Source organism: Cynocephalus volans, chromosome 2, assembly GCF_027409185.1.
Source record: "Cynocephalus volans isolate mCynVol1 chromosome 2, mCynVol1.pri, whole genome shotgun sequence".
Taxonomy (NCBI): domain Eukaryota; kingdom Metazoa; phylum Chordata; class Mammalia; order Dermoptera; family Cynocephalidae; genus Cynocephalus; species Cynocephalus volans.
Window position 1 is genome coordinate 104,850,134 of NC_084461.1, and position 24,445 is coordinate 104,874,578.

General features: G+C 35.1%; 1 protein-coding gene across 1 annotated transcript in view; it reads left to right on the plus strand.

Moving 5' to 3' along the window:
- The window catches only part of HSD17B4 (hydroxysteroid 17-beta dehydrogenase 4), a 91,385-nt gene that overhangs the window by 62,546 nt on the left and 4,394 nt on the right, over nt 1-24,445 (plus strand). Inside the window, exons 20-23 of the mRNA XM_063085310.1 lie at nt 337-423; nt 3,547-3,633; nt 4,619-4,757; nt 23,006-23,133. Coding sequence (XP_062941380.1) covers nt 337-423; nt 3,547-3,633; nt 4,619-4,757; nt 23,006-23,133 — 441 coding nt within the window. The remainder of the gene's footprint in view (nt 1-336; nt 424-3,546; nt 3,634-4,618; nt 4,758-23,005; nt 23,134-24,445) is intronic.

Sequence of the window (24,445 nt, forward strand, 5' to 3'; positions counted from 1 at the left end):
AACTTAATTAGTACCACTTTTAACTATTTCTTTAAGTTGTTCTGGTGGTTACCTATTTTTATATATCTCCACCTACTATGATTGTGGTTTTGTTTCTTGATAAAACACTATTTATTGATTCTGTACTTTGAAAGACAAATAAATAGCTTACTTATACTAGTGATATCCTTTCTTTGCTAATTTTATCATATTATTTTTAGGTCTTTTATGAATTAAAAATATATAAACCCCTATTTTATTGCTTTTATGCTCTCCAACCTTACTTTTAATTTTTTCCCCCACAAGTAGAAAAGTTTCATTTTAAAACATTTTTAAGCCCAAACTCTTTTTTTAAAGGCTCGTTTTGCGAAACCAGTATATCCAGGACAAACTCTACAAACCGAGATGTGGAAGGAAGGAAACAGAATTCATTTTCAAACCAAGGTATGAATGATAGAGTTAGAGGTACTTTGCTTCATCACCCTCTTTACCACACCGTGTAATCCTATAATTTTGTTGTGTTTTAGTATTTTGTTTTTTGGTTAGTACTACGGATGTGAAACAAAATCCAGAAAGCTTTTTTTTTAACCAATGATAACTTTTAATTGAAAATAATATGCCTTATACACCTTGTTTTCTGTTTCTCTTTTATTTTCAACTAAATTGGCGCCTGTCTACGTAACAGTGGCCCAGCTGTTCTGAGAATCCAACCAACCATATCTTTTTGGTTCAACCAGTCAACCAAGTCATTGTCAGAATATAATCTTCAAAAAATAAAAGACATGACTTAGATAAACAATCAAAGTACCAAAAAGGTTAAAATTCATTAATGATGGCTCTTGCAACATGATAAAACTGGTTCAAAAGAGAATTAGAACAACAATTTATACAGGCCAATAGGAGAGGCATTCTAAAATAATTTTACTGAGTTAGAGACAAAACTTGTTAAAGTCCTACAGAACAATAAAATCATATCCTTTTTGGTTATCTTTTCTCTGGACAAAAATCTGTTTTGATCACACAAAAATCCACTAACATCTTACATCACAGAGTGTAGGTCTAATTAATAGTAAGTGACAAGCCAAATAAAGGCATTTCTCTCTATAGAGTTAAGTAATTTTGGGGTGAGGCTATTAGCAATGCTCCAGTAAAATACTAAAAGGACGTGCAATCATTACTTGATTTTTAAAGATAATTTTTGTTAACACAGTTGACCAATTTAATATTTTTTGGCTTGATCATTTTATTCTTGTGGAATAAATAAGAGCAGGTTAAACAACTCCAGTGGTAATAGCAACAGTTTCCATTTATTGAGAACCTATAAGCAGGTTATACTATTATCTTTAATATGCATAACAACTCTGCATTTAAAAATAAGAAAATCTAGGGGCCGGCCCGGTGGCGCACTCAGGAGAGTGCGGCGCTTGGGAGTGTAGCGGCACTCCCACTGCAGGTTCAGATCCTATATAGGGATGGCTGGTGCGCTCACTGGCTGAGGGCGGTGCAGACAACACCAAGCCAAGGGTTGCGATCCCCTTACCGGTCACAAAAAAAAAAAAAAGAAAAAAGAAAATCTAGGGTGTTTGTTCTAAGTAACTTGTGTAGGTCACATAGCAAGTAGATGAGCTGGGATAGAACCCTAGGTCAGCCTGGCTCCCAAGCTTACTTAGATCCTAGGTTCCCAGCTCTTTTTTTTTTTTTTTTGTGACCGGTAAGGGGATCGCAACCCTTGGCTTGGTGTCGCTCGCACCGCGCTCAGCCAGGGAGCGCACCGGCCATCCCTATATAGGATCTGAACCTGCGACCTCGGCGCTCCCAGCGCTGCTGCGCTCCCAGCACCGCACTCTCCCGAGTGAGCCACGGGTTCAGCCCCCCAGCTCTTTTTATGGTATCATGTTTTCTTTCACAGATTCCCTCCTGCTGTTTACAATATCATTTTCCTGCTTTATTTACACATACTGTTTATTTTACTTCTCAAATTTCTTCTTTTAGGCTTTAGTTCAGGCTCTACCTTGCTTTTAGAGGCAGTTTCTTACTACTCCCCTCTTTCCCACTTGCACATACACACACATTAGCTCTCTCTGAAACTCTCTTACAATTAATATCTGTGACACATGTTCTGGATCCCTCTTTTATTTTATTTTTGAGTAAGATTATGAACACTGAAAGTGTTGAGGACCATGTTAGTATTATAATAGGTTTTTATTTTCCTGCAATTCTAGTAATGAACAGTATGTAAATAATTTCTATGAATATGAACTTAAAGGGCTGAGAAATTATTTAATGTCTAAATATAATACATTCTTACCATTCTGATAATTTCTAAGCATGCTTTCTTATCTTTTCAGTATATTTGCTATTTCCCCCCAAATTAGAGGTAACCTTTTTCTATTAGTTATGTATAGGACCAACTCTTTCCCACCCTTCCTCCCTTGCTTTCTTTCTGTTGTATTTTAAGAAACATTTTATTATTATTTATTTATTTATTTATTTATTTTTTGTCTTTTTCGTGACCGGCACTCAGCCAGTGAGTGCACCGGCCATTCCTATATAGGATCCGAACCCGCGGCGGGAGCGTCGCCGCGTTCCAGCGCTGCACTCTCCCGAGTGCGCCACGGGCTCGGCCCTTAAGAAACATTTTAAACCAATGTTTCAAAATGATATGCTTGACTTGGTTACAAGAAAGTAATTTACAAAATGCATTTTGTTCATTAATTGTCTCTTTCCATGTTTTTCACTATATATAATTTGAAGTAAAATGAACAAATTGTTTGAAAAATCTTTTTTTTCCTCCAAAGTATGATAGTAAGTAGTCAAGGCAGAAAGATCTTACTAATTGCTTAAAGTTAAAGTTTTAATAAATGCTACCTTAATTTTTAGAAACTTATTTTATACATTTGTGGCAATACCATAATTTTAATGAAAGAATAGCCATTGGAATAATTTGAGATGAAGGATTAGGAATTAGAATTTGAGTTCCTTTAATGACTATTTTGATAAAAGCCTGTTAGGCATTTAGTTTATGCTATGTACACTGCCCATTTGAAGTAAGAACTACAATTACTACTTTAAAACACTATTATGGTCTTTTTCTAGCCACTTTTTTTCTATATTAACGGAACAAGTACTGCTGCCTCTTGTGGATATTGTGTCATGCCTTTTATTATTTATAGGAATTCAGCACTTCTCACCCTGGCTTCCAATTAGACTGACTTCTGTTTGGAAAAAAAAAAAAAATCCTCAAAATACCAATGCCCGGCCTTCATCTCAGACCATTTAAACAGAATTTTGGGGGATGAGACCTGTTCATAAGTATTTTTTAAAATGGCTCCAGTTGATTCTACAGCTAGGGTTAGTAACAGTAGTATTAAGCCACAAAGGCTGTGTGTTCATTCATCTTGACATTTGTTTATTTAATAATCTTTTTATCTTATTTAGATTATTATTTTCTTTTTCACATAAAGCAAAATATAAATTTCTTTTAAATGACTTTATCCTGTTTTACAATGAAATTGTGTTTCTTAGAATTATTAGAATGAACTGTTTTTTTCTTCTTCTACTAAAAAGGTCCGAGAAACTGGAGACATCGTCATTTCAAATGCGCATGTGGATCTTGTGCCAACATCTAATATTCCAAAAAAGCCATCCTCTGAGGTAGGTTATAAAAACTGGTATCCGAGTCACTCCCTTATTTATGAATTTCAGTTAAGATCACTTGAGGAATGTTGAGGCTACTTTAGAAAATTGAGAGCTATAAAAAGCTTCTTAATTCTTGAAGTGAAGGACATTAATTCAAAACTGCTTAGAATAAGAGGAATACTTTGGCAGCTTATGAATTTTTTAAAAACCTTTTTGCAAGATACTGTAATGTTTTGAGAGGAAATAATTTTCTAATTTTAGAGTAACTAAATCAGTTGTTTAATGAGAAATCTTAAGCAAAGAGCATTTTGGAGAAAAATAGGTTAAAAATTTAAATATCAAATGATTTGTATAAAGATTTGTATGGAGCTTTGTATGCAAATATAAAAACAATTGCATGTATTGGTTATTAAAACGTTTGTATTGTTCTCTATTAACATGCTGAAACTTTTGAAAAATATGTTTATATTCTGTCTCCAATAAGATACTAACTTTGTAATGTTGAGGTTTTTATTCCCACGATCTGTAATTGTCTTTCACAAACCATATTATTATGTAAAACTGACTGAAAGTTAAAATTCCTTAAAAATTATCTAAGATTTAAAAAAAAACTTATGAAGTTTTAAAGCTAGAATTCAGGCTTCATGTAATTTAGTCTCATTTTACAAGTAAAAAAATGAGACCTCAGAAGTTGATGGATTTTTCTAGTATCTTCCTGACAACATAGGTTGTCCAGTTCCTAGTTTACTTTTAAAACAATATTTCTGAATTCTGATAAAAGTAAAGTCCTCTTAGTAAGAGGACTGAGGTTCTGTATGACATAAATAAATATAAGGAAAGTGCGAAAGAAGCCCAGTGTGAAAAAAAACAACGAATTTAACTGCCCTACGTGCAGACTTTCTTAAAAATTAATTTTATTGTAGATATATTTTGTAATTATTTTTTTCCCTTGAGTAATTTTACAGCCCTTTTAAAATTAAATTTTCTCTTTTTTTTTTAGGATGGGGAACTTCAGAGTACCCTTGTATTTGAGGAAATAGGTCGCCGCCTTAAGGATGTCGGGCATGAGGTGGTAAAGAAAGTAAATGCTGTATTTGAGTGGCATATCACTAAAGGTGGAAATATTGCAGCCAAGTGGAGTAAGTCCTATACCTGATTTTATAATATAAGGTACTCTTAGTAAGTAGAGATAAAGTATCTTTGTTATAATTGAAAACTATCTCTTTGAAGGTAGGTAAGTCTTACTTTTTTAGGTAAGTTTTTTTTTTTCATGGAAAATAACATGTATTTTTTTTAGAGATATAAGAAATCAATTAACATGAAAATATTTATTTAAAAAATTTCATTGTAATACCTGAAATGAATACTTTTAAACAATAATCTTAGCTGTATGCTTCTTTAACAAACATTCAACTTCCTTTTAAACATAAAGCAAGTTCATCAATTCAAATGAAATATAGATATGCACCACATAGTGGTGTTTTGGCCAACCATGGACCGCATATATGATGGTGATTGGAACAGTAGGCTATACCATATAGCTTAGGTGTGTAGTAGGCTATACCATCTAGGTTTGTGTAAGTATACTCTATGTTTGCACAACGCAATCACCTAATGATGCATTTCTCAGAACATATCCTCATCGTTTAGTGACACATGACTGTATTTCTAAGTCATTATATTTGACAATTTTAAAATTGTTTTATTCATCCCGAAACAATAATTTGGATTATCATCTTAACTGTTAGTATAAAATCATAATTATTTTCTTGAAGTATACAGATTGCAATCAAAGGTGCTTATTTATCTAGCGTAGGAAATTACCTGTTAGAGCGCCATGTTAGCAAGCTGGCTAGGCACCCAATATAAACCAACTTGCTGCAGAAAGGAAGCAGTTACAATTCCTTTCACTAATGTGGAGGTCCAAAAGGACCCTGGTACCATTTGATGAAGAAAGAGAATTTAAAGGATAAAGAAAAAATAATTGTACTGGATCTTTTATATCTGCTTTGTAACTCACATTCTTAATTATGTCTTAATGTAAAAGACCCTTTTATTTATAAAGTATTCTAACCTTACCTTTATGTTTTAGAATATTCTAACCTCTAGAATTGTTGGAGAAATATGGTGTGCCAGTGAATTTTTACTGAAACTTTTTGATTTTTCATGCTTTTCTACCTGGAAATCCCAAAGCATAGGGTCCTTTTGCTTTTAGTCAAGGGGCCTGTGATCCTCTGAATCTACATACTAATATGGGACAAGAAGCATCCAGGATAGTTTTTTGCTCAAAGCATTTTTCCTTTCCTTCGTAATTGTGAGACACAATGGAATCCTATGTACTTTAGTTTGGGTAAGACCCCTGGAATGCTGTTGGGGGAGGTTTTATACTATAGGACCATCTAAACTTTTAAGTTCAGCTCAAGTCTGGTTCTAATCCTTCGCTGGGGACATTGGGCCAGCATATTAGATTTTTACTATGGTGGTACCTGAAAGCAAGGGCTGCAGGCTGTGCTTCTGAAAGCCCTACAACTGATGGAAATAACCATCTTTCCACTTAGTGTTTGTGCACCGTATACTGTACAGATAATGTGTCTGTGTAAATTTTTTTTTAAGAAAAACAATGTATAGGTTTGGGTTTTTACTTGCACAGCAGAAGCTGATATTTTGCAGGTTTACATTCTTTTTATTCTAAGATTATTATTTAAGAGTACCTATTTAAGTGTCTTGAAAATCAGATTGTTTTATTACTCATTACAACTAAAGAATCACTGTATATGCTCACATAGACCAAAAAATGAAAATTTATGTAAATCAGCTGAAACTTTTTGAAATAATCTATTACATGTGCTTAGAAAACATTTTGAAGTTTTCTTCAATTGGTTTAGGTTCAATAGAAACAATTTTCTTTTTAATATGACATTTGCTATTCCTTTTAGGCAGTTATGTTCATTATATAAAATTTGGTCAATAAAGATATAAAGAAAATAATGATGTATAATCCCACTACTCCCAGTTAATCTTTTGGTGTTTGTTCTTCTGGAAAACATTTGTAATTTTAGAAACTTATTTCATAAGAGGGATAAAGGAAGGCAAAAATGTAGTATGTACTAGTATTTATTCCTCCAAATTTCAAAGTGCCTAAATTTTTCCTAAATAACTTTATAGATTACCAGTGTATATGTAGGTGAGTCATCACTCTCCTTTCTTTCGTCTTTTCTTCCTTCCTTCCTTCCTTCTTTCTGTCCATCCATGATGGAATTCAAGTTTTTCCCTATGGTTGAAAGTATATTAGAAGTTGAGTTATAACTCACAGGATTTTTGGAAACATTGGTGAATGAGAGGAGTGAGATCTGCAAGAATCAGGAAAGGTGCTAGAACTATGATTCTTTAAGTTGGCAGAATAAAGTCTGTGGGGATTTATAAAGTGTACAGTGATTCGCTCTAGGCAAATAGTGTAATTTCAGTTAATATGGTTCAGTAACCAACCAAGATTTCCCCCTCATTTTGATGATACTTTCCTTGCAGACAATATTAGAAAATATGATTACATTTAAAAATTACCTTTAGTTAACCTAGGAAAAGTTTTTTTTCCTCCTTATGTTTCCACTGGAAAAATGGGAATATTAGAATCCTGTTAATTGTCATTATTGATGCCTTGTGGCTTTTGTTTGTTTTCTCACCTCTTTTTTTTAGGTCCTTATTTGTCAAACATAACAGTCAAATTAGATCTTAAGGCTTTCTCTGAAAGGATTCACCATTTCCTTTGGTCTTCTGCCTGGCTCTGTTACTTGATTTGAGTCTCAGCTGTGTAACTTTTCTGTTCTGGTTCTTGTTTTCTCTTGCTCTTTGTGTAATTGATCTAAGTCACAGTAGCTGGCAGCAGTAGAAGCTATCTAAGTTTTTTGGCTTATGGTATCTTAGAAGATGATTCCATGTTGGGATCTCTATTTTGCATCTTGGTGCTTAATGACATGAAATAGATGACTGAAAACTTTGGCTTAGGTAATACCTAACATTTTCTTTTTTATAAGCAGTTTTAAAAATGTTTTGCTAAACACTTAATTACCAAATATTTTGTATTTTAAATTGCTGTTAAGTTGTCCCAGCCTTGTTCACATCATGGCAGACCAGAATCTAGATGCAGAGAATGGGCCTAGCACCTCAGTTCACTTCAGCTGGACTCAGGACACTGAGGTTGCTCTGGTGATTGACTGAACCAAGGGGTTTGGGCTCAATGGCTTGAAAGGTGCGTTCCAATCTAAAGATCCTGGACCATGCCCATCTTCCCCATTACCTCTCCTATCCTGCCATCCACACAACAACAACCGCAATGACAACAACACATCTCTGGGAAGAATGTGTGTGTTTATATGTGTGTGTTGGGGACAGTCTTTTCAAACCAAGTTAGTCTGGGTTTAGAGAGAATTAGTGGAGCTCTGCTGTCATTGCTGGGTCAATGTTGGTTTTAACTGTGGAGGAAGAGGAGTCATAACTGTGTCTTTGAATTTAGTCTTCTTTGAGGTTTGAGGTCCTGCATGGTTGTCTAGGAGCTGGAGGGCTGCCTGGGAAAGGCCAGTGTGGCCTTTACCTTGTCAGACTGAGATGATCTGAGAGAGGCTGAAGAGCATGCCTTCTCTCTGTGGGCCAAGAGTGTGGACCTGAGAGGGCAAGCCCCTGGTCTGCATAGGAAGTCAGAGGGAGGGCCTCAGTGAGGTGCTTTGGGAAAGGAAGCCACATCTTGGGATGCTCATCTGCACCTTCTTATTTCTACCTCTGGGGACAATGTTTTGATTGTGAAGGATAGTTTTGGGATTGATTAATAAAAGTGTTATGATTCATAGATAGTGCCTTCTTAAGTAGCTAGTAGTCAAGATTAAGCCTATCTTTCTTATTATACTATTAATATCTTTTATAATAGTGTCATCCTGCAATAACAGGCAGAGAAGCTCTCTAAAAGAAAATGATATTTATTCAGGAATGAGCATTGCAATGGGAATATATGTGGGTGTATTCAGGGAGGTAAAAGAAGATAATAGTTTTTTTTTTTTAAAAGAAAATGATAAGGATTACATAAGTTGTTTTGAAACAATTATCCTCGGCTGCAGGGATCAGTAACAAGGGTGGCATCAGTCCAAGGTTGAACAAGGAGTTGCTGGGCAGACATCCTCACAGAAGTATTTTTGGTGTAAGCTTATGGTGGCATTAGTGCAGGGTTGTGATTTTTGCAGTCTCTTGTGATAGTTATTATTATCAGGCATATGTACATGAGAATCCTGCTTTCATGGCCTTCCCTGTCTTCATTTTGTCAGGGTTTGACACAAGTGACTCCATTTTGATTCTGACAACTTTCACATTTCTCCTTTTTCATCAAGGTCTTTCTCTGAAAGCATTATTGATCAGTCATCTTATGGTCAGATTTTGATTGTTCCTCGGTGCTGGGATGGACCTGTCCCAGGTTGTTGGTCTGTTCTTATGTTGGCAGGAAGTGATTGGCGACTAGGAGTCAGTGTCAAAACCCCTTTTAGCCACATTTGAGCAACAAAGGAGGTTTAAAGGGAGTGGCTCCCAGGCTAAGTCTACCTGGTGTTAATTGTTAAGTTTAATTCTGTCTGTTCCATAGGCATTGGCCAGCATTATTCTCAAAGCACTGGGCCAGCATTATTCTTTTTGGAGGTGTACTTCTGCAGAAATTTGACAGGCAACAGGTACAGAGTTTAAATAAGAAAATACAAAGTAATATTAACAGTAATGTGATAATCCCAGTTTGCTTAATAGTTTTGAGCATGAACCTAGGCTTAAAGGTAACCAGTTAAATAACTATGGTGGATTAGGTGAGGCCTGTTATATGTGTGTGGCTGGATCTCCTATTTTGGATAATTGGGTCTCAATTTTCCCCAAGGAGTTTATCCAGGTACAACATTTAGTAGTGTTAGCAGTGGCTTAGACATCTATTTGTTTAGCTAGTAGGTAGCAGTCTTAATTATTTAGCATTCCAAGTGGGTTGAATTAAAGCAGAGAAAGCTAGCTTTATTTAAAAAAAAAAAATAAAAGAGCTGTTGGTACAATTTGAACAAAAAGTTGTATTAGGGATGTTACCAAAATTTCTGAGTAGGTGGACTAAAAGATTTCTCAGGTCAGGTTCTGTCAAGTTACCCGCAGTAGTTACTGATTGTGAAATTTCCAATTACACCATTATCCTCTCGAGAGAAAAAGGTAGGCATTAAGGGGTGTAATAATCTCATTATGATATGGAGTCTTGTTCCGAATTCTTGGGAAAAGTTGTCCACAGTATGAATGCATCCATTTCTCCATCTGATTTGTAGTTTTAATGTCTCTGGTTATGGTGTTAGGTGGTTTGGTGAACTTTCTCTATGGCCCATACTACTCAGACACAAGGTTTGTCCCTTGAGATTTATACCAAGTTGTCTATCTTCAGCTTATAGGGCTTTAGGAAAGAGCAGTTCCCATTTTCAGTAATTTCATGGGAGAAAATGGATTTGGAGGTACCTAGAAGAATTTAGGATCCAGTTTATTCTACAGTAGATAAAAAAAAAAAAAATCTCAAAAACAATGCACAGGGCTACAATCTAACAACAGGTGTATTATAGTTTTTCTTTAGAAACATTATTTTTCTCTCTCCAGTCACCCTGATTTCTGCCAAAGATAATCAGAGTAAGATTAATTTGTTTATAAAATAAGTTTAGTTTTATCACATTTGGCCTGATCATTTATGTAAGTGCAGTAAGAATAGTAAATTATGACATAGGAATCTCAGATCGGACTTTTAAAAACTTCTTGAGGCTAGAAAGCCAAACCAAGGCAGATTTCAGACTCTGTCTATAGTGCCTGTAAACAATTCAAATTTGGTCAAAACCTTAGTAATATAACCAATTTTTCCAATTGTATCCTGTTATGTAGAAAGCAAATTCTTATTGAATTTATGCAAACAACTATATTGCCACAAAAAATTTAGAGCACTTATGAATAATGTCCAAATTTTGAGGGATCAAGTAGGCAGAAAAAGTAAATGTTTCCACTTTTGTTCACAAAAGTATACCTTATCAAGTTACTGTAAACTATAGATAGCTTAAGAGAGAAAGTTTCCTTAAGTCTGGAAAACAAAGTATTTAAGTGAAGAACCAACATCGTTTCAAATAAAAGTCATAAAAACATTATCTTCCTAAGATATTCAATCTCATGTAATCCATTTCTGTTTTATTTGATTTTTATTAGCAGTTTCATGAATTCATCAGTTTTTTTTTTTCATTAGAGTTCTGGAAATTTTTACTTAGTACATCGATCTTAAAGTTTTTAGAAACCTGTATTCAGGAGTACTCGTTAGAGTCTTTTCTGGGACTCTGATTGCAGATGCCTATAGAGAAAGATCAAAACTGTGGGTGACAGAATAGCCGTGGTTAAAACCTGATGAGAGTTCATAATTGACAAAGAAGTTCAGTTATTTTTATTGCATATAGCATTTTAATGTAATACCAAAATCATGACTGATAGCACCACATCAGGACCATCAGACTTTTATAAATATCACGTAATCTTTAGAACATGCACTTCAAAAACATATCCATATAAATATAACTTAAAGAAGATTTAGCATTACTTTATTATTTGACAATGTTTCCTGTACAATTTAATACATTAAATAAGCCTAATCAGTTTAACATCTCTGAATATGAAAGATACATCCTTTGAGGTTCTCTAGGGGCCCAACTGGAAAATTCTGAAGTTATTTAACGTCAAAAAGACTTAATTTTTGATTTTGGGGAAGTTCATTAAAAAAGTCAAAGGCTTAAAACACTTAATCAAAATAGGATCACAAATCACTGTGAAATAAGTCATTCACTTAACCGAGTGAAAATTTAAAATTTTAAAAGGAAAATACCGAACTTACAAAATTAAAGAGAAAACAAAAAAAACCTTATACACCTTTAACAGAGATGACTCAATTTCCCCATACAATTAAAAGACCTTAATAAAGACAATATGAAGAACAAGAAATTATTCTGATAAAACACAAAAATCTCTGTTTTCTAGGCAAATTATTTAAAGGTATAGAAAAACCTCTTGCTGTGTGATTGCTTCTCCTTATGGGCAGCCAATTTAGATAACCTGGAAGTTGAACCTGATGAAAAAGTACTTGAATTCAGTCAGACACTGGAAGAGTACGTGTTCAAGGTTGAGTGTACAACATGTTGTAGAAGTAAACGAGAAAACTAGTACCTTGAGCAGGGAAATATATGGCTCTCAGAAAAAGTAAAAGCATGTGAAATTGCCTGGTTACCTGCAACAATTTAGACACATCAAGAAAAGCCAAGAGTACAGAATCAAGTCATACTAGAGGAAGACATTGCTCTCCTAGGCCTTCAAGATAAACATTTTTAGTGTCAGGCCACAACAGCAAAGTCAGAACTGAGAGGGGAAAAAAAGGATATAGTAGCTGACAAAAAAGTTGAGGAAGAGAGTTATCACCCCAGTCAAGCAGAAAGATGTACCTCCTCAAGAAAAGGAGGAACAGCTGAAGGCAATGATGCTTGACTTGCAAACCATGTGCAGCGAGGTGCAGCAAGAGTTGAGCTTCTGAGATACGAATCAGAAAAGCTTCCAAAGGAAAATCCTATTTTGAGAAATGACATTACTGCTTTAAATTGAAGAAGATAGCATTTTAAATGTGGAAATAGGGAAATTAAATGGAAATTGTAAAACTGGAAAAAGCTGAAGTTCAGAAGATGGTTGAAAACTTTAAGAAACAGATTTCAGAATTAAAAACCAAAAACGTCTTGCAATTTTAAAAAATTTTACCAAGAGCACATCAGCATTCCAAGCAAACCTGTTCTTCTAAACATAGAGGACCAGATTCTGGTACAGCATCAGTGCACCCCTGACACCAATGCTTAATTATTAGAAAAACTTTTAAATAATTCCTTTCTAATTTTAGCCAACTTGATTATACATAAAATTCCTTTATTAAGATTTATTTTTCACCAACCTTTTATAGCTTGCTAATACTTTCTATGGCTTTCTTAAACCTTTAGTTTTGTCTTATGCATTTTTCTTTTTTATTCTGCCTTAGGACAAAAATTTACTTTCCTTTTTCCTTTTGATCACACAAATTTTTTTCTCGTACAAAATTATTTTATTTTCTTTTTAACCTTTCTTACCAAAAATACATTCTTATAACTTTCTTTGTATCTCTCTCTTACCTCTGATCCCTTTTTGCCTTGTTTTAATTTTTTTCCCTAAATCCTAATTTGAAAACAATTTTTAAATAACCTCTGGACTAGACAAAGCTATTTTCCCTTTCAATAAAATAATGCATTTTTATGTCCTCTTTATAATAAATAAATTTTTTTCAAAAATATTTCTTATATATACTTCTTATGTATCCTATTTGCACAGCCATATACATTAATTGGAATTTCAACTTTTAGCAACCTTAATTTGCAGAGAAAATACAGGAAACAAGCAAACTCTGAACTTTCATATATCAATATTTTATGAATACATATTTTATAATTTCTAGAAATGCATTTTCTCATAGAACACTTTTTTCCCCCCAGGACATATCTTTTGTTTTTCTATAAAAGCCAAAAGGAACTTATATTTAATTATTAATGTTTCAGTATTTTGCCTTACTTGGAAATGATTTCAGACATTTTTGAATATCTGTTACTTAATATAACTAAGATTTTAAGTTACATGAAAATTTCAGTTATAAACATTTATTCCATTTACATTTATCTAATTTATTATTTTTAACAATTATACCTAGATTACTTATGACAACTAAGATACTAGACAAAGCTAGTCATTATTTTACGTTATTTCCTTGTCAAAGAAAAACCCTAAAAGTTAAGTTGCTGTGCATGACATACAGGAAGCCATGGACAACACATTGCACTCTCATATGTACATTTATTCTCAAGTTAAAGTCATTCCTTTATGATCTTAAAGATCTAACAAATAAAAGTTGTATGTCTGTCATATTTAATGCTGAAAACTTTGGAGACATAATTGCTTTAATTAAAATATTATATTAGTGTTATTTATCAAAGAGTTACAGAAACAAATATCATTTTGCTTTTAAGGCCAGATTTATAATTTTATGACTTTATATCAAACCCTCACACCTGGCAGAGACAGATGTAAAACTGCCTGACCAATAAACTCAGGTAAAAATGTATGCTGACAATTCTGAAGACATTTCTATTTTTATTTTATCAACAATTTTAAAATTAGTTTATTTACCAAATATTTACCTAAGTCACATGGATTTAGAAAGTATTTGGGTTAATTAGTGTATTTCTGATAAATTTATTAGAAATTTATCAGATTTAAGTGTTTAATATTTTTCTTTTAAGCCAATTAAATAGAGCTCTTTGTAAATTAAATATCATATACACATGTTATATAGACACAAAGCCATAAAAACATACAGATGAATAAAAGCAAAAGTCTTAGAGTTTTCATCTTCGCTGTGAACAAAATTTTTGGATAAAGTGATTTTTGTTGCAGTTTGGTTTTTTCAAAAAAAAAAAAAACTTCTTTTTACCTTTTTTTTAAAAAACTTTTTTCTGGGCCGGCCCCGTGGCGCACTCAGGAGAGTGCGGTGCTTGGGAGTGCAGCAGCGCTCCCGCCGCGGGTTCGGATCCTATATAGGAATGGCCGGTGCGCTCACTGGCTGAGCGCGGTGCGGGCGACACCAAGCCAAGGGTTGCGATCCCCTTACTGGTCACAAAAAGACAAAAAAAAAAAAACAAAAAAACTTTTTTCTAATGAATTTAAGGGTTAATCCCTGAGATAATTACATTTTAGGTAGAACTGGCTAGAAAAACAAACCGCCAAGGGTCCTTGAATGTAGCAATAGGTTTATCTTTCGTTTGCTGATCTGGTTGCTTGACTAGTCTGTGCAGGCAGGGAAAACACTTTAGGAATGGATTTTAAAAGATTATTTGCAGTTGTTGAGTTTTTTTTCTGGCCTATGTGTGGCAGACAAAGCAATTTCTATGCTGGGCAGAGATATCTTTTATTATTTCTCTGAGCTTAAGATTTTTGCCAAGGCATGAGGGTGGTTAATGAGTAGACCTGTTGGATCTGAGAGCCCAAATTTTATAAACACTTGCCTGGTTCTCTTCTTTTAGACTATCAGTCTTCCAATTTGTATTACAAGGACAAATGCAGCAGTAAGTTTTATCTTAATACAAGCAGAAAAGTCAGCAGATTCAATTTAGGAAGAGGAAAAAAAGAAATAGGTTAGAAGCCTCTATGGGCATACCACATTCAGACTGTTTAACTCTATACAGTTGTAGTTTTCTATGAAAAACAAGCTTGGAGAGTTTGAATAATTCCCATGATGGCCATAAATTATCTTTGGTTTAATTTGTCCATCAGTTTAAAAATGTGCATGAGAGTGGACCATAAATTTTGAATGTATAGTTGGCTGGAGTCCCAGAGGGTTTGGCATGCCTTAGAATTTTAGAATTTCATTCTGTTTTTTGTAAATCTCTCGAGAGTAAAATAAAATTCCATAAGCTTTGTCAAGGAATTTTAAGAGTTTGGGCAAAGTGTTTTGCTTTGACAAATGTACCTGGCACAATTTTAAAAAAAAATATTTTGCACAGCAAAATATAATATTTGAATTGTACACTTGTGATCAAGTTTTCCCTAGTTGCATGGAATTTTTCTTGAGACTGGCAGGCTCCTCAGTGGTAATCTTGCCTGTCTGTGACCAGTTTATCTTAACATAGGAGAATTTTTCGAAGATCCTTATATGAGAATCCCTCATAGATGGTGCCGACCACCCTAGTGGCTTTTAATTGGCCATCCTGTGCCTCCCATTTAGAATGTTTACTTTTGCTCTCAGAAGATGTTCAGAAACAAGCAGGGGAAGAAAAGTAAAAGAGCCAAATCATTTGCAGATGCACCAAACCAAAATGAAACCCAAATAAGAGTGCTCACAAAATTTTAACCCAGGCATGCAGATCAAACAAAATATTAAACCAGGTGTACAAAAACCAGGTGTGAAAAAAACAAAAAGTGAATTCAATAGAAAAGACAGGCTTCACAGACAGAACGTAAATTCTCTGTAAACTGGATGGGGATACTCGCCAGAAAGACGAAATGTCTTTGTACCAGAGAGGACTTGCAGGAAAGGAAAAAGTCTTTTATTTTCCCAAGCGGGATGCAAGGTCCTTTACTTAAGGCAGCCTTATAACCAAATGAGATCCTGAATAAAGTTGAAAGACCTCACCAAAGGGAGGGAGTCTGTGGATCTGAGAAGATATTCACCAGGGCAGAAAAGGCAACTCTCAGAAGTGGGGAGCACAAAGTGCTCAGTGGGCACTGCACTTGATGCCAGGGACTGCCAATTCGTCTGAGGTGAGCTTGCTTTGGTTCTGCTTCTTGACATCAGATTATATCTTCTTAAGATAAAAGACAGAGAGAGAGCCTCTCTAATAGAAATGATATTTATTTGGGAAACAAGCATTGCAGTGGGAATATGTGTGGGCATGTTCAGGGAGGTAAAGGAAGACAAATTTTTAAAAGAAAAGGAGGAGGATGTGATACCATTGAAACATTTTATAAGTTGTTTTGAAACAATTGGCCTTAGATCAATAAGAAGGATCACTAACAAGGGGGGCGCCAGTGTGAGGTAAGACAGGCAGTTGCTGGGCCGATGTCCTTTGCAGAAGTATTTTTTGTGTGTGAGGTTGTGGTGGCCTTTGTGCAGGGTTGTGGTTTTTGCAGAGTCTTTTGTTATAGCTCTTGTTACTAGGCCTATCTGTATTAGAACCCTTCCTTCATGGACTTCCCTGGCTCCATTTTGTCGGGTTTGACACAAGTGACTCCAATTTGATTCTGACAACTTTTGTAATAGCAAGAACACAATGATTTTGTTGTCCGTGTCTTTTTATTACTCCAAAATGGAAATGAATGGACATGTTTGAACACTTTTTTCCAATATCCTATGCCTTCAGATGTTTTACCCTTTTGAGTAAAGATTGTCCTTTGGCATTTTATTTTTCTAAGGATTCTTTGATTAGGTTAAAAAGGTGGAAATAGACAGCAGGTGGAGAAATAGTTCTTTGAATTCCCTTTAACAAGGTCTGTTGCTTGTCACAATTATCTTGCTATATTATGATCATTTATAATTATATGTTTCCTCTCACCTAACTTGGCCTTAATCTTGAGAAAAGGCTGCAGTTTAATTTGTCCGTTTCCATATTCTAGTGTGGTCTATAACACATATTATTAGTCTGACTCTGAATGTACTGAATAAGAGCTAAAAGTCACGTAGAAAGCATAGTTTTAGATGGAATAGGATGGTTGCCATTTTTAAAAAAGTACTGAAATGGATGCCTTACTTTCTATTAATAGATTTGTCGTTTGGATAGTGACATTTATTTTCTATTTAGATGTGTGAAATATGTAGGAAAAATATGTTACCATTGAAACATTTTTTAAGTAAACAGCATTTTACATTTATTACTATTAATTTCTAAAACTAGCTAAAAGTTGTTCTAACAAACACCTTGGATCCTATTCTATTGTTCAACAGTAAAAATTCAGAGGAAATGAAAGGTGATAGAAAGGTAAAGAAGATAAAGAATCAGAGGCTGTATTAGTCTGTTTTTTGTATTGCGTAACAGAATACCTGAAACTGGGTGATTTATAAAGAAAATGAAATTTATTGCTTACAGTTTCTGAGGCTGGGAAATCAAAAGTCCATCTGGTGGTGGCAACAGTGACCCAGGGATCTCACATTGCAAGATTTTGGAAGCAGAGAGAGCAGAGAGAAAGCAAGACAGACTTCTCTTCTTTTAAAGTGCTCTGAACCACACCCCGACCACCATTTTTAATCCATTCACTACTGCATGGGCCTACAATCCAATCACCTCTTCAAGGCTCCACTTTTCAATTACCATAATAGGATTTCTCATCCTCTTAACAATCATTGTGGGAGCTAAGTTTCTAATACATAAAACTTGGGGAACACAATTCAAGTTTCAGGGAGTTTTGGGGGGACATAATTCAATCCCCTACAGAGGCTTTATGTGGCCTACAGAATAGTCTGCTCCTAAAAATTAAAACATACTTATTCTTATCTGAAACTCCAGAGACCAAAAACCTCTCAAGATGGAAGATTTTTTTTCCATAACTCACTGGTAGCAAGGCCTGACCTGAACTTACATGATGCTATTGATTGTCTTTATTTAATTCACCTAGTGTGAATTAATCAAGTATAGAAATATTGTATTTGTTTATAGAATGTGGCACCATTTGGGGTATTTTCTAATATATAATATGTGTTTTATGTATAGTATTTCCTTCCTAAAATCTAAAAAATTCTGAAACACACCCAGGCTGAAGCAATTTAGAAAAGGAATTGTTACCTATTCTTACAGGTGCAAGTGATAAGAGGCATGCAAATGGTGCTCTTGGCTTTCAGAGAATGGGAGGATTGGTTAATTCAACAAATATTTGAATATTTAACTATCTGCCAAGTTCTCTACTAGGTTGGGTACTACAAATATGAAAAGACAGCTTGTCTTTTCTTTGTCCATGGGAATAACTATTAGTGGCAATGTGTCAGGAAAATTGAAATACTAGGGTTGAGGAAACAAAGTAGAAGAAAGGAAGAATAGAAGAGTAGAAGGAAGACCTAAATTAAGATAATGGTATTAATGGAGAGGAGAGAACCTGTGTGGAACTACTGCTTAGATGCAATCAACTGACTTGACTGCTAATTATGTCTGAAAAACAAGAGGAATGAGAAAGAGTCAAAACTAATGCTGAGGTTTTGAGCAGGTAAGCTTTAGGATGTTGACTTCATTACTGGAAGTGTGAAACAGGGGAGAGGAGGGAGGTTTGGGAGAGAAGATGATGAGCTATGGTGCCAGAACTGTAGGTGACCACGATCTGGGCTAAATTATGCGGACTGTGGGCCTAGCATTTAGGGGTAAATTTATAGCTGGAGGCAGAGGGTTGAAAACCATATTCCATAGATTAGTAGTTCCAACTACTAACTACTAATGTAAGAACATTAGCTTCGACAACTTACTTTCAAATCTTTTTACCAACAAAGATTTTTCTTCCATTTTTTTCCATTTCATGGAGGAAGAAAAAGGAAGGAAAATCTTTGTTGGTTCTGGAGGATTATCTGCTTTTCCTCTTTACTTCATAGAACAGTGATTCTCATAAACAAGGTGAACATGTTAGAATTTGACCCACAAGTTTAAATATGCAATTTATAATAACTCTAAACAGAAATAAAATCCCATGCTTCTAAATAGGGATCTATTTGTTGTTTAAATGTATCCGCTGTAAAATAGTCATAGATAGTACTGATACTTTTTGCAAAGATTTATTTTCATGTGCTAAAGATACAATGTTTCTTTTTAGAAAATTTATTTATCTTTTTTTTTTTTTTTGCATTCAAAAATGTTGTGGAGCAGTGGGAGGGGCAGGTGAGAGGGGTTAGGGAAACAGAAGCGGAGGTGGGGGGACAGGGCTGGCCCACAGCCAGCTCCTTCTCTGGCCTGGTCATGGAGGGTGGGAGGTGTGTGGCTGAGGCCTCTGGGCTCTCCCGACTCCAGCTCGGGAGCTGGGGGTTTTCCAGTGGTGGCTTGGTTGTAGCTGGGCTGGACGTGAACACTGAGAGGTGTGGCTGAGGCCCTCAGCCCCCTATGCTAGCTCTAGAGCCCAGGCACCTTCAGCAGGTTGGTTGTCACTGGGCTGGATGCCGCTGTCCAGGGGCGGTGGTGGCTGAAACCCTTGTATGCCCCCAATCCTGGCCCAGCAGCCTGGGTGCCTCCCTCGTCACTGGGCTGGATGTGGACTGATACAATGTTTCTAAGCAAAACCCTTTTGTTTTCCTTAGGAAAACAGGTTTAAGCTGGTTTGCATGGAGCAATTTGATTGTTTTCCTCCTAAATTTAAATTTGGTTTCCTTTCACATATGTGTAATTTTTTTCCATTTTAGGAACAAGTGGAATTTACATTTAGATAGAAAAATTAGACGCATAGTATGTGCTTTTGTTTAAGTATTGTTTAAGTAATAAAGTGAGTTGAGTTTTAAAAAATATGTATTCTAATTGTATAGAGCTAAGTCCACAGATCTGGACTAAATGCAGGCATCCATTATGCTCTGCATGCCACAACTGGATGAAGATGTTCTTTGAATGTTAGCAGTCATCTATTTTGGAGCTTGGCAATTTGCCACAATATGGAAGAATGTGCAGAGATTTGGGAACTGGCATTCTTTGAGCTCAGAATACATTCATTCTTGAAGATACCATTTGATCATTAGAACCTAGGAGTTCTTGGATTGGTGCTCATCTAGCAGTCAAACCAGATCACCCTTTAGGGTTTCTCAGCTTGGATGTAAATGAAATCTTAAGGTTGTTGGTTCCAAATTTTGGACTGGGATCCAAATGAGCATCTTATACATTTATAGAAAAGTCTTGAAAGGTGATCTTTGAAAAGAAATATGCAGTCTGATCAGAGATAGGGGCCTGTTGTTGGAGAGACACCTGCTTCAGGGTCACTCTCTGCTCCTTTCGCAACAATGACTGCTTTTCCTCTTACCAGCAGTGACTCCTGACTGCTTGGCCATGTGCATTTACTACTCCAAAGTACACACGAAAGCACCTTTTACAAATCACTTAAAAGAGTTGTGGCTTTCCATCTTCTATGTGTGTTATTCATCTTAATAACATCCATTTATGATTTGTTGTTTGAGATAATTTCAGACTTACAGAAAAGTTGCAAAAAATAGTATAGAGATTTATGTCTATGATTTACCCAGTTTACCCAAATCTTTCAAATGTTTGTCCCATTTTCTTTACTATTTTCTTTTCATCATACATTTTTTTCCCCCTGAAGTATTCGGGAGTAGCTTGCAGACATGATGTCCCTCTATCCCTAAAGAAAAAGGCTATTCTAGTAGCATTTCTTGAGAACAAAGACATTCTCATATGTATTCACAGAACAGTTATAAATATCAGGGAATTTACATTGATACAGTACTGTAATATACAGACCTTATTAATATTACACTGATTGTCCCAGTAAGGTTCTTTATGGCAAAAGAATAATACTAATGATGACAATAATAGAAATGAAGAAAGAAAAGGAAAGAACTGATCAGGGTCCTATCTAGGATCATACATTGCATTTGGTTGTTAGGTATCTTTAGTCTGCTTTAATCTGGATGAGTTCCTCAGTCTTTGTTTTTCAAAACCTTAACATATTTGAAGAGTGCAGACCATTTATTTTGTAGAAAGTTCCTTAGTTTGTGTTTATTTGGTGTTTTTTTCATGATTAAATTTAGTTCATGAATTAGTGACAGGAATAGCACAACAAAAGTCTTGTGTTTTGGTGTGATTTAAAAAAAAATCTTAAATCTAAGTTTTTCTTTTGCTATTGTTATTATTATTACTTTTATTATTATTTTGGTAGAGATCCTTCTTCCCTGTGCTTTCCTAATTAATCATTCATTTTACATTTCTTTTTTTTTTTTTTTTTTTTGTCTTTTTCGTGACCGGCACTCAGCCAGTGAGTGCACCGGCCATTCCTATATAGGATCTGAACCCGCGGCGGGAGCGTCGCTGCACTCCGAGCGCCGCACTCTCCCAAGTGCACCACGGGCTAGGCCTCTTTCCTAATCATTCATTTAACAAATAGTTCCTAAGTCCTTTAGCCTTGAAGGAGTTATAGGGGAAACAAAGACAAGACATATCTGTGCCAGCAAACATGTCTGTGCCTCCTTCCCTTGTAATCTTAAGGGAAGGAGGCATAAACAAAAATAGCTCCTTTTTTTCTCCTTGTAGCCCTTTGTGACTTATCACTTTACAAGAGTCATGGCTGTGAAGCAGCATGTAAAAAAGCCTGGGTGAGTGAGAAGGCAGGGGGACAGCTACGAACCTTTATTAACTATGAGACTTACTCTCATACTCTAGCATTAAGGTGTGTGGGGTCTAGTTTTATTCCTGAGCAAAATTTGGCCTTAGCTTTACTTGTGAAGAATGAAAACCTTGAATGTTAAGTCTGTTGAATACCAGAGGGTTGCTTTTCTTTGAAGTCTTTCTTTCTATCCCTCCTTCTTCCTCCCCTCGCTTTCATTCCCTTTCTTTTTAACTATACAAATAATACATGAAAACACCTTCATAATACTTAAGTGCCAATAAGAACACGGCCTTTGCACTTTATGCTACACTTCTAGTGCCTCGCATATTGTCTGACACCCATACTGGAAACTTAACAAAGTGTATAAAGCTTACAAAGCAAAAAGGTCCCTTTCTCCTGGCCCTTTCTTCTCCCCAAGGCAACCATTATTAAGATTATTTTTTGTTTTCCTTTAGTTTAGTTAGCAAAATTCTCATCTGTGTAGAACTGGAAAGATTTAATTTTCTCTTTGGAGCAGGGTTTGGCTAAGCAGAGTGTCAGTAAGCGCTCTGGATCTTCTTATTTATGTGTAGCTTTTCCTTGACCCTAAATTGGGGGTTCCTTACACGCACTTAGGACAAGTGATCCAGTTGCTGCTCCTTCACTGTAGCAGGAGAAAGCCGCTCATGAGGCTGAAGCTGAACGGGGTGGATTGGGTTTCCTGGATGCATGGTCTCAGTCACATATGAGACGGTTCAGACTTTCTAAAATGTATTTTTGGTATAAAGCTCTATAAATGTATAGAAAGCAATAAAGTTACATTTTTAATAGTTTTCCCACCTACTAAGCCTGTTTCTGGGACATTTAATCCTTCTGTCAAAAAGTTTGTTAAAGGAAAAAAATCTATTTGAATGCGTAATTGTGAATAACAATTATGGCAGTAAATATTTTATAAACAAATCATAATGTGTAACAAATAATTAGAATATTTTTCAAATGTACTTTGATTATCTTGTTATCCATATGACAGAATCTTTGATGAATTCATGTATTTGAAAGGTAACTAGATTGTATAATCATCTCCTCCAACCTACTGAACCTGTGCTGTTTTAAAATTGAACTTTCCTCCTTTTATGACTGCAGTCTTTATCTGAACCAAAAGGTCTTAACTATTTAACCTCTAACAACTTCCTTATCTTATTCTACATTAATTAACATTTAAAATATCTCTGTCAAATAAACTTCTTCGTTCAGGAAAAACCATTATTGATTTGACTAATTTGAAGAACATTATAAAAAGGGCTTCTTGAAAAGATTTTCTAAATTTTTCTAAATGACAGATAATGTATAATCTACAGATAGAATAATTATAGAATAAATACCACATTTACTTGGAAACTATAAAAATGTCTTTATTTAGGATGGTTTATTTTACTTTCATATTGTGAAGAGAAAATAATATACATTGGTTTCTTCCTATTTTTCTCAGCTATTGACCTGAAAAATGGTTCTGGAAAAGTGCACCAAGGCCCTGCAAAAGGCTCTGCTGATACCACTATCATACTGTCAGATGAAGATTTCATGCAGGTAGTCCTGGGCAAGCTTGACCCTCAGAAGGTAGTATTCTCAGAATATTCATTTATTTATCATTATTTGTTTCATATTTGACAATTGTAATTTTTGAGCTGATTTCTGGATTCTCATTTATAAGACAGATTCCTTAGGACTCTGAAGAAGACACAGTTGGTACCAATATTCTCACATTTTTAAAATAGAGTTTTAGCTGACACTTTTAAAACTGAATTTTTAGGTAAAATTCCTCTTCAGCATATATTAAAATAATGTCAAACCCAAATAATATAAAACCCATATCTTTTTGATATATTGTCAGTAGTTCAAAGGTGAAAAACCATGTGATATTAGTAGATATTGCATAAAATTAGACCTTCACCCCTGATATAAGGTTAAGAACTCACTGAAAACTGGAAATAGAAGTGTGTTTAATATAACATCCAGTTAAGTAGAATTGTCCAAAAGGCCTGATGGAGATTTGAACAAAGTAAGGGAGTGAGCTGTGGGGTTAAGGCAAAGGCCTGAGGCAGGAGTATCTTGGCTCACTGGAGTAAACAACTGAGAGGAGAAGAATAAGACTAGTAAGATAGCAGTGGGGAGAGTGGTAAGAGGTGAGATGGGAGAGGAACGGGCTAAATCACATAGGACCTTGTAGATCTTGGCAAGGAGTTTAGTTATTATTCTTAATGATAATTCTTAGAAAAATTCTAATTAATATCAGGGTTTTCCTAAAGTCATTTGGCTGTATTACCTTATCCCTTGCCTTAATGTTACCTATCATTGCTATTCTTTAGTTGTCAAAGACCTTATCTAGTGTATCATGTTTCTCTCTCTGCCACCAACTCTTGTCAATCTTCCTTCAAGATTTGTAAAAATGACTTTTCCAAAAAAATAGACTCTTACTTCTTGATCTCCATTCTAGTTATTTTTCACTCCACTTTGCATGAGTTTCAGTCCTTATTAGCAGCATAAAATGTATAGCTCCCAATGTCTATTTCAAAACATCACTGTTTTCTAACACCGTCACCTGCAGTTTCATTAACTTCTTATCCCTACTACTACAATGAAACTTCACTAAGGCCTCCAATTTGTTGACGTCACTACTTTTATCCATCAACTCCTTCTTGCTTTTTCTTCTCTCCATGTTCAGCTTAGATTCCACGTTCTGTGCTCATATTGCCCTTGAAAACACCCTCAACTCCCTTGTGTCTCTCTCATCTTACTTGCCTGGAGAATTCCCTGTTTTAAACCCATTCTCTGCCATCTTTGCATCTGTATCTGAATAGATAAACATGTCAGGAGGAGAGTCATGCAACTAGACAAACTGGTTTTCCTTTAAATTTTGATCACAAGCCTC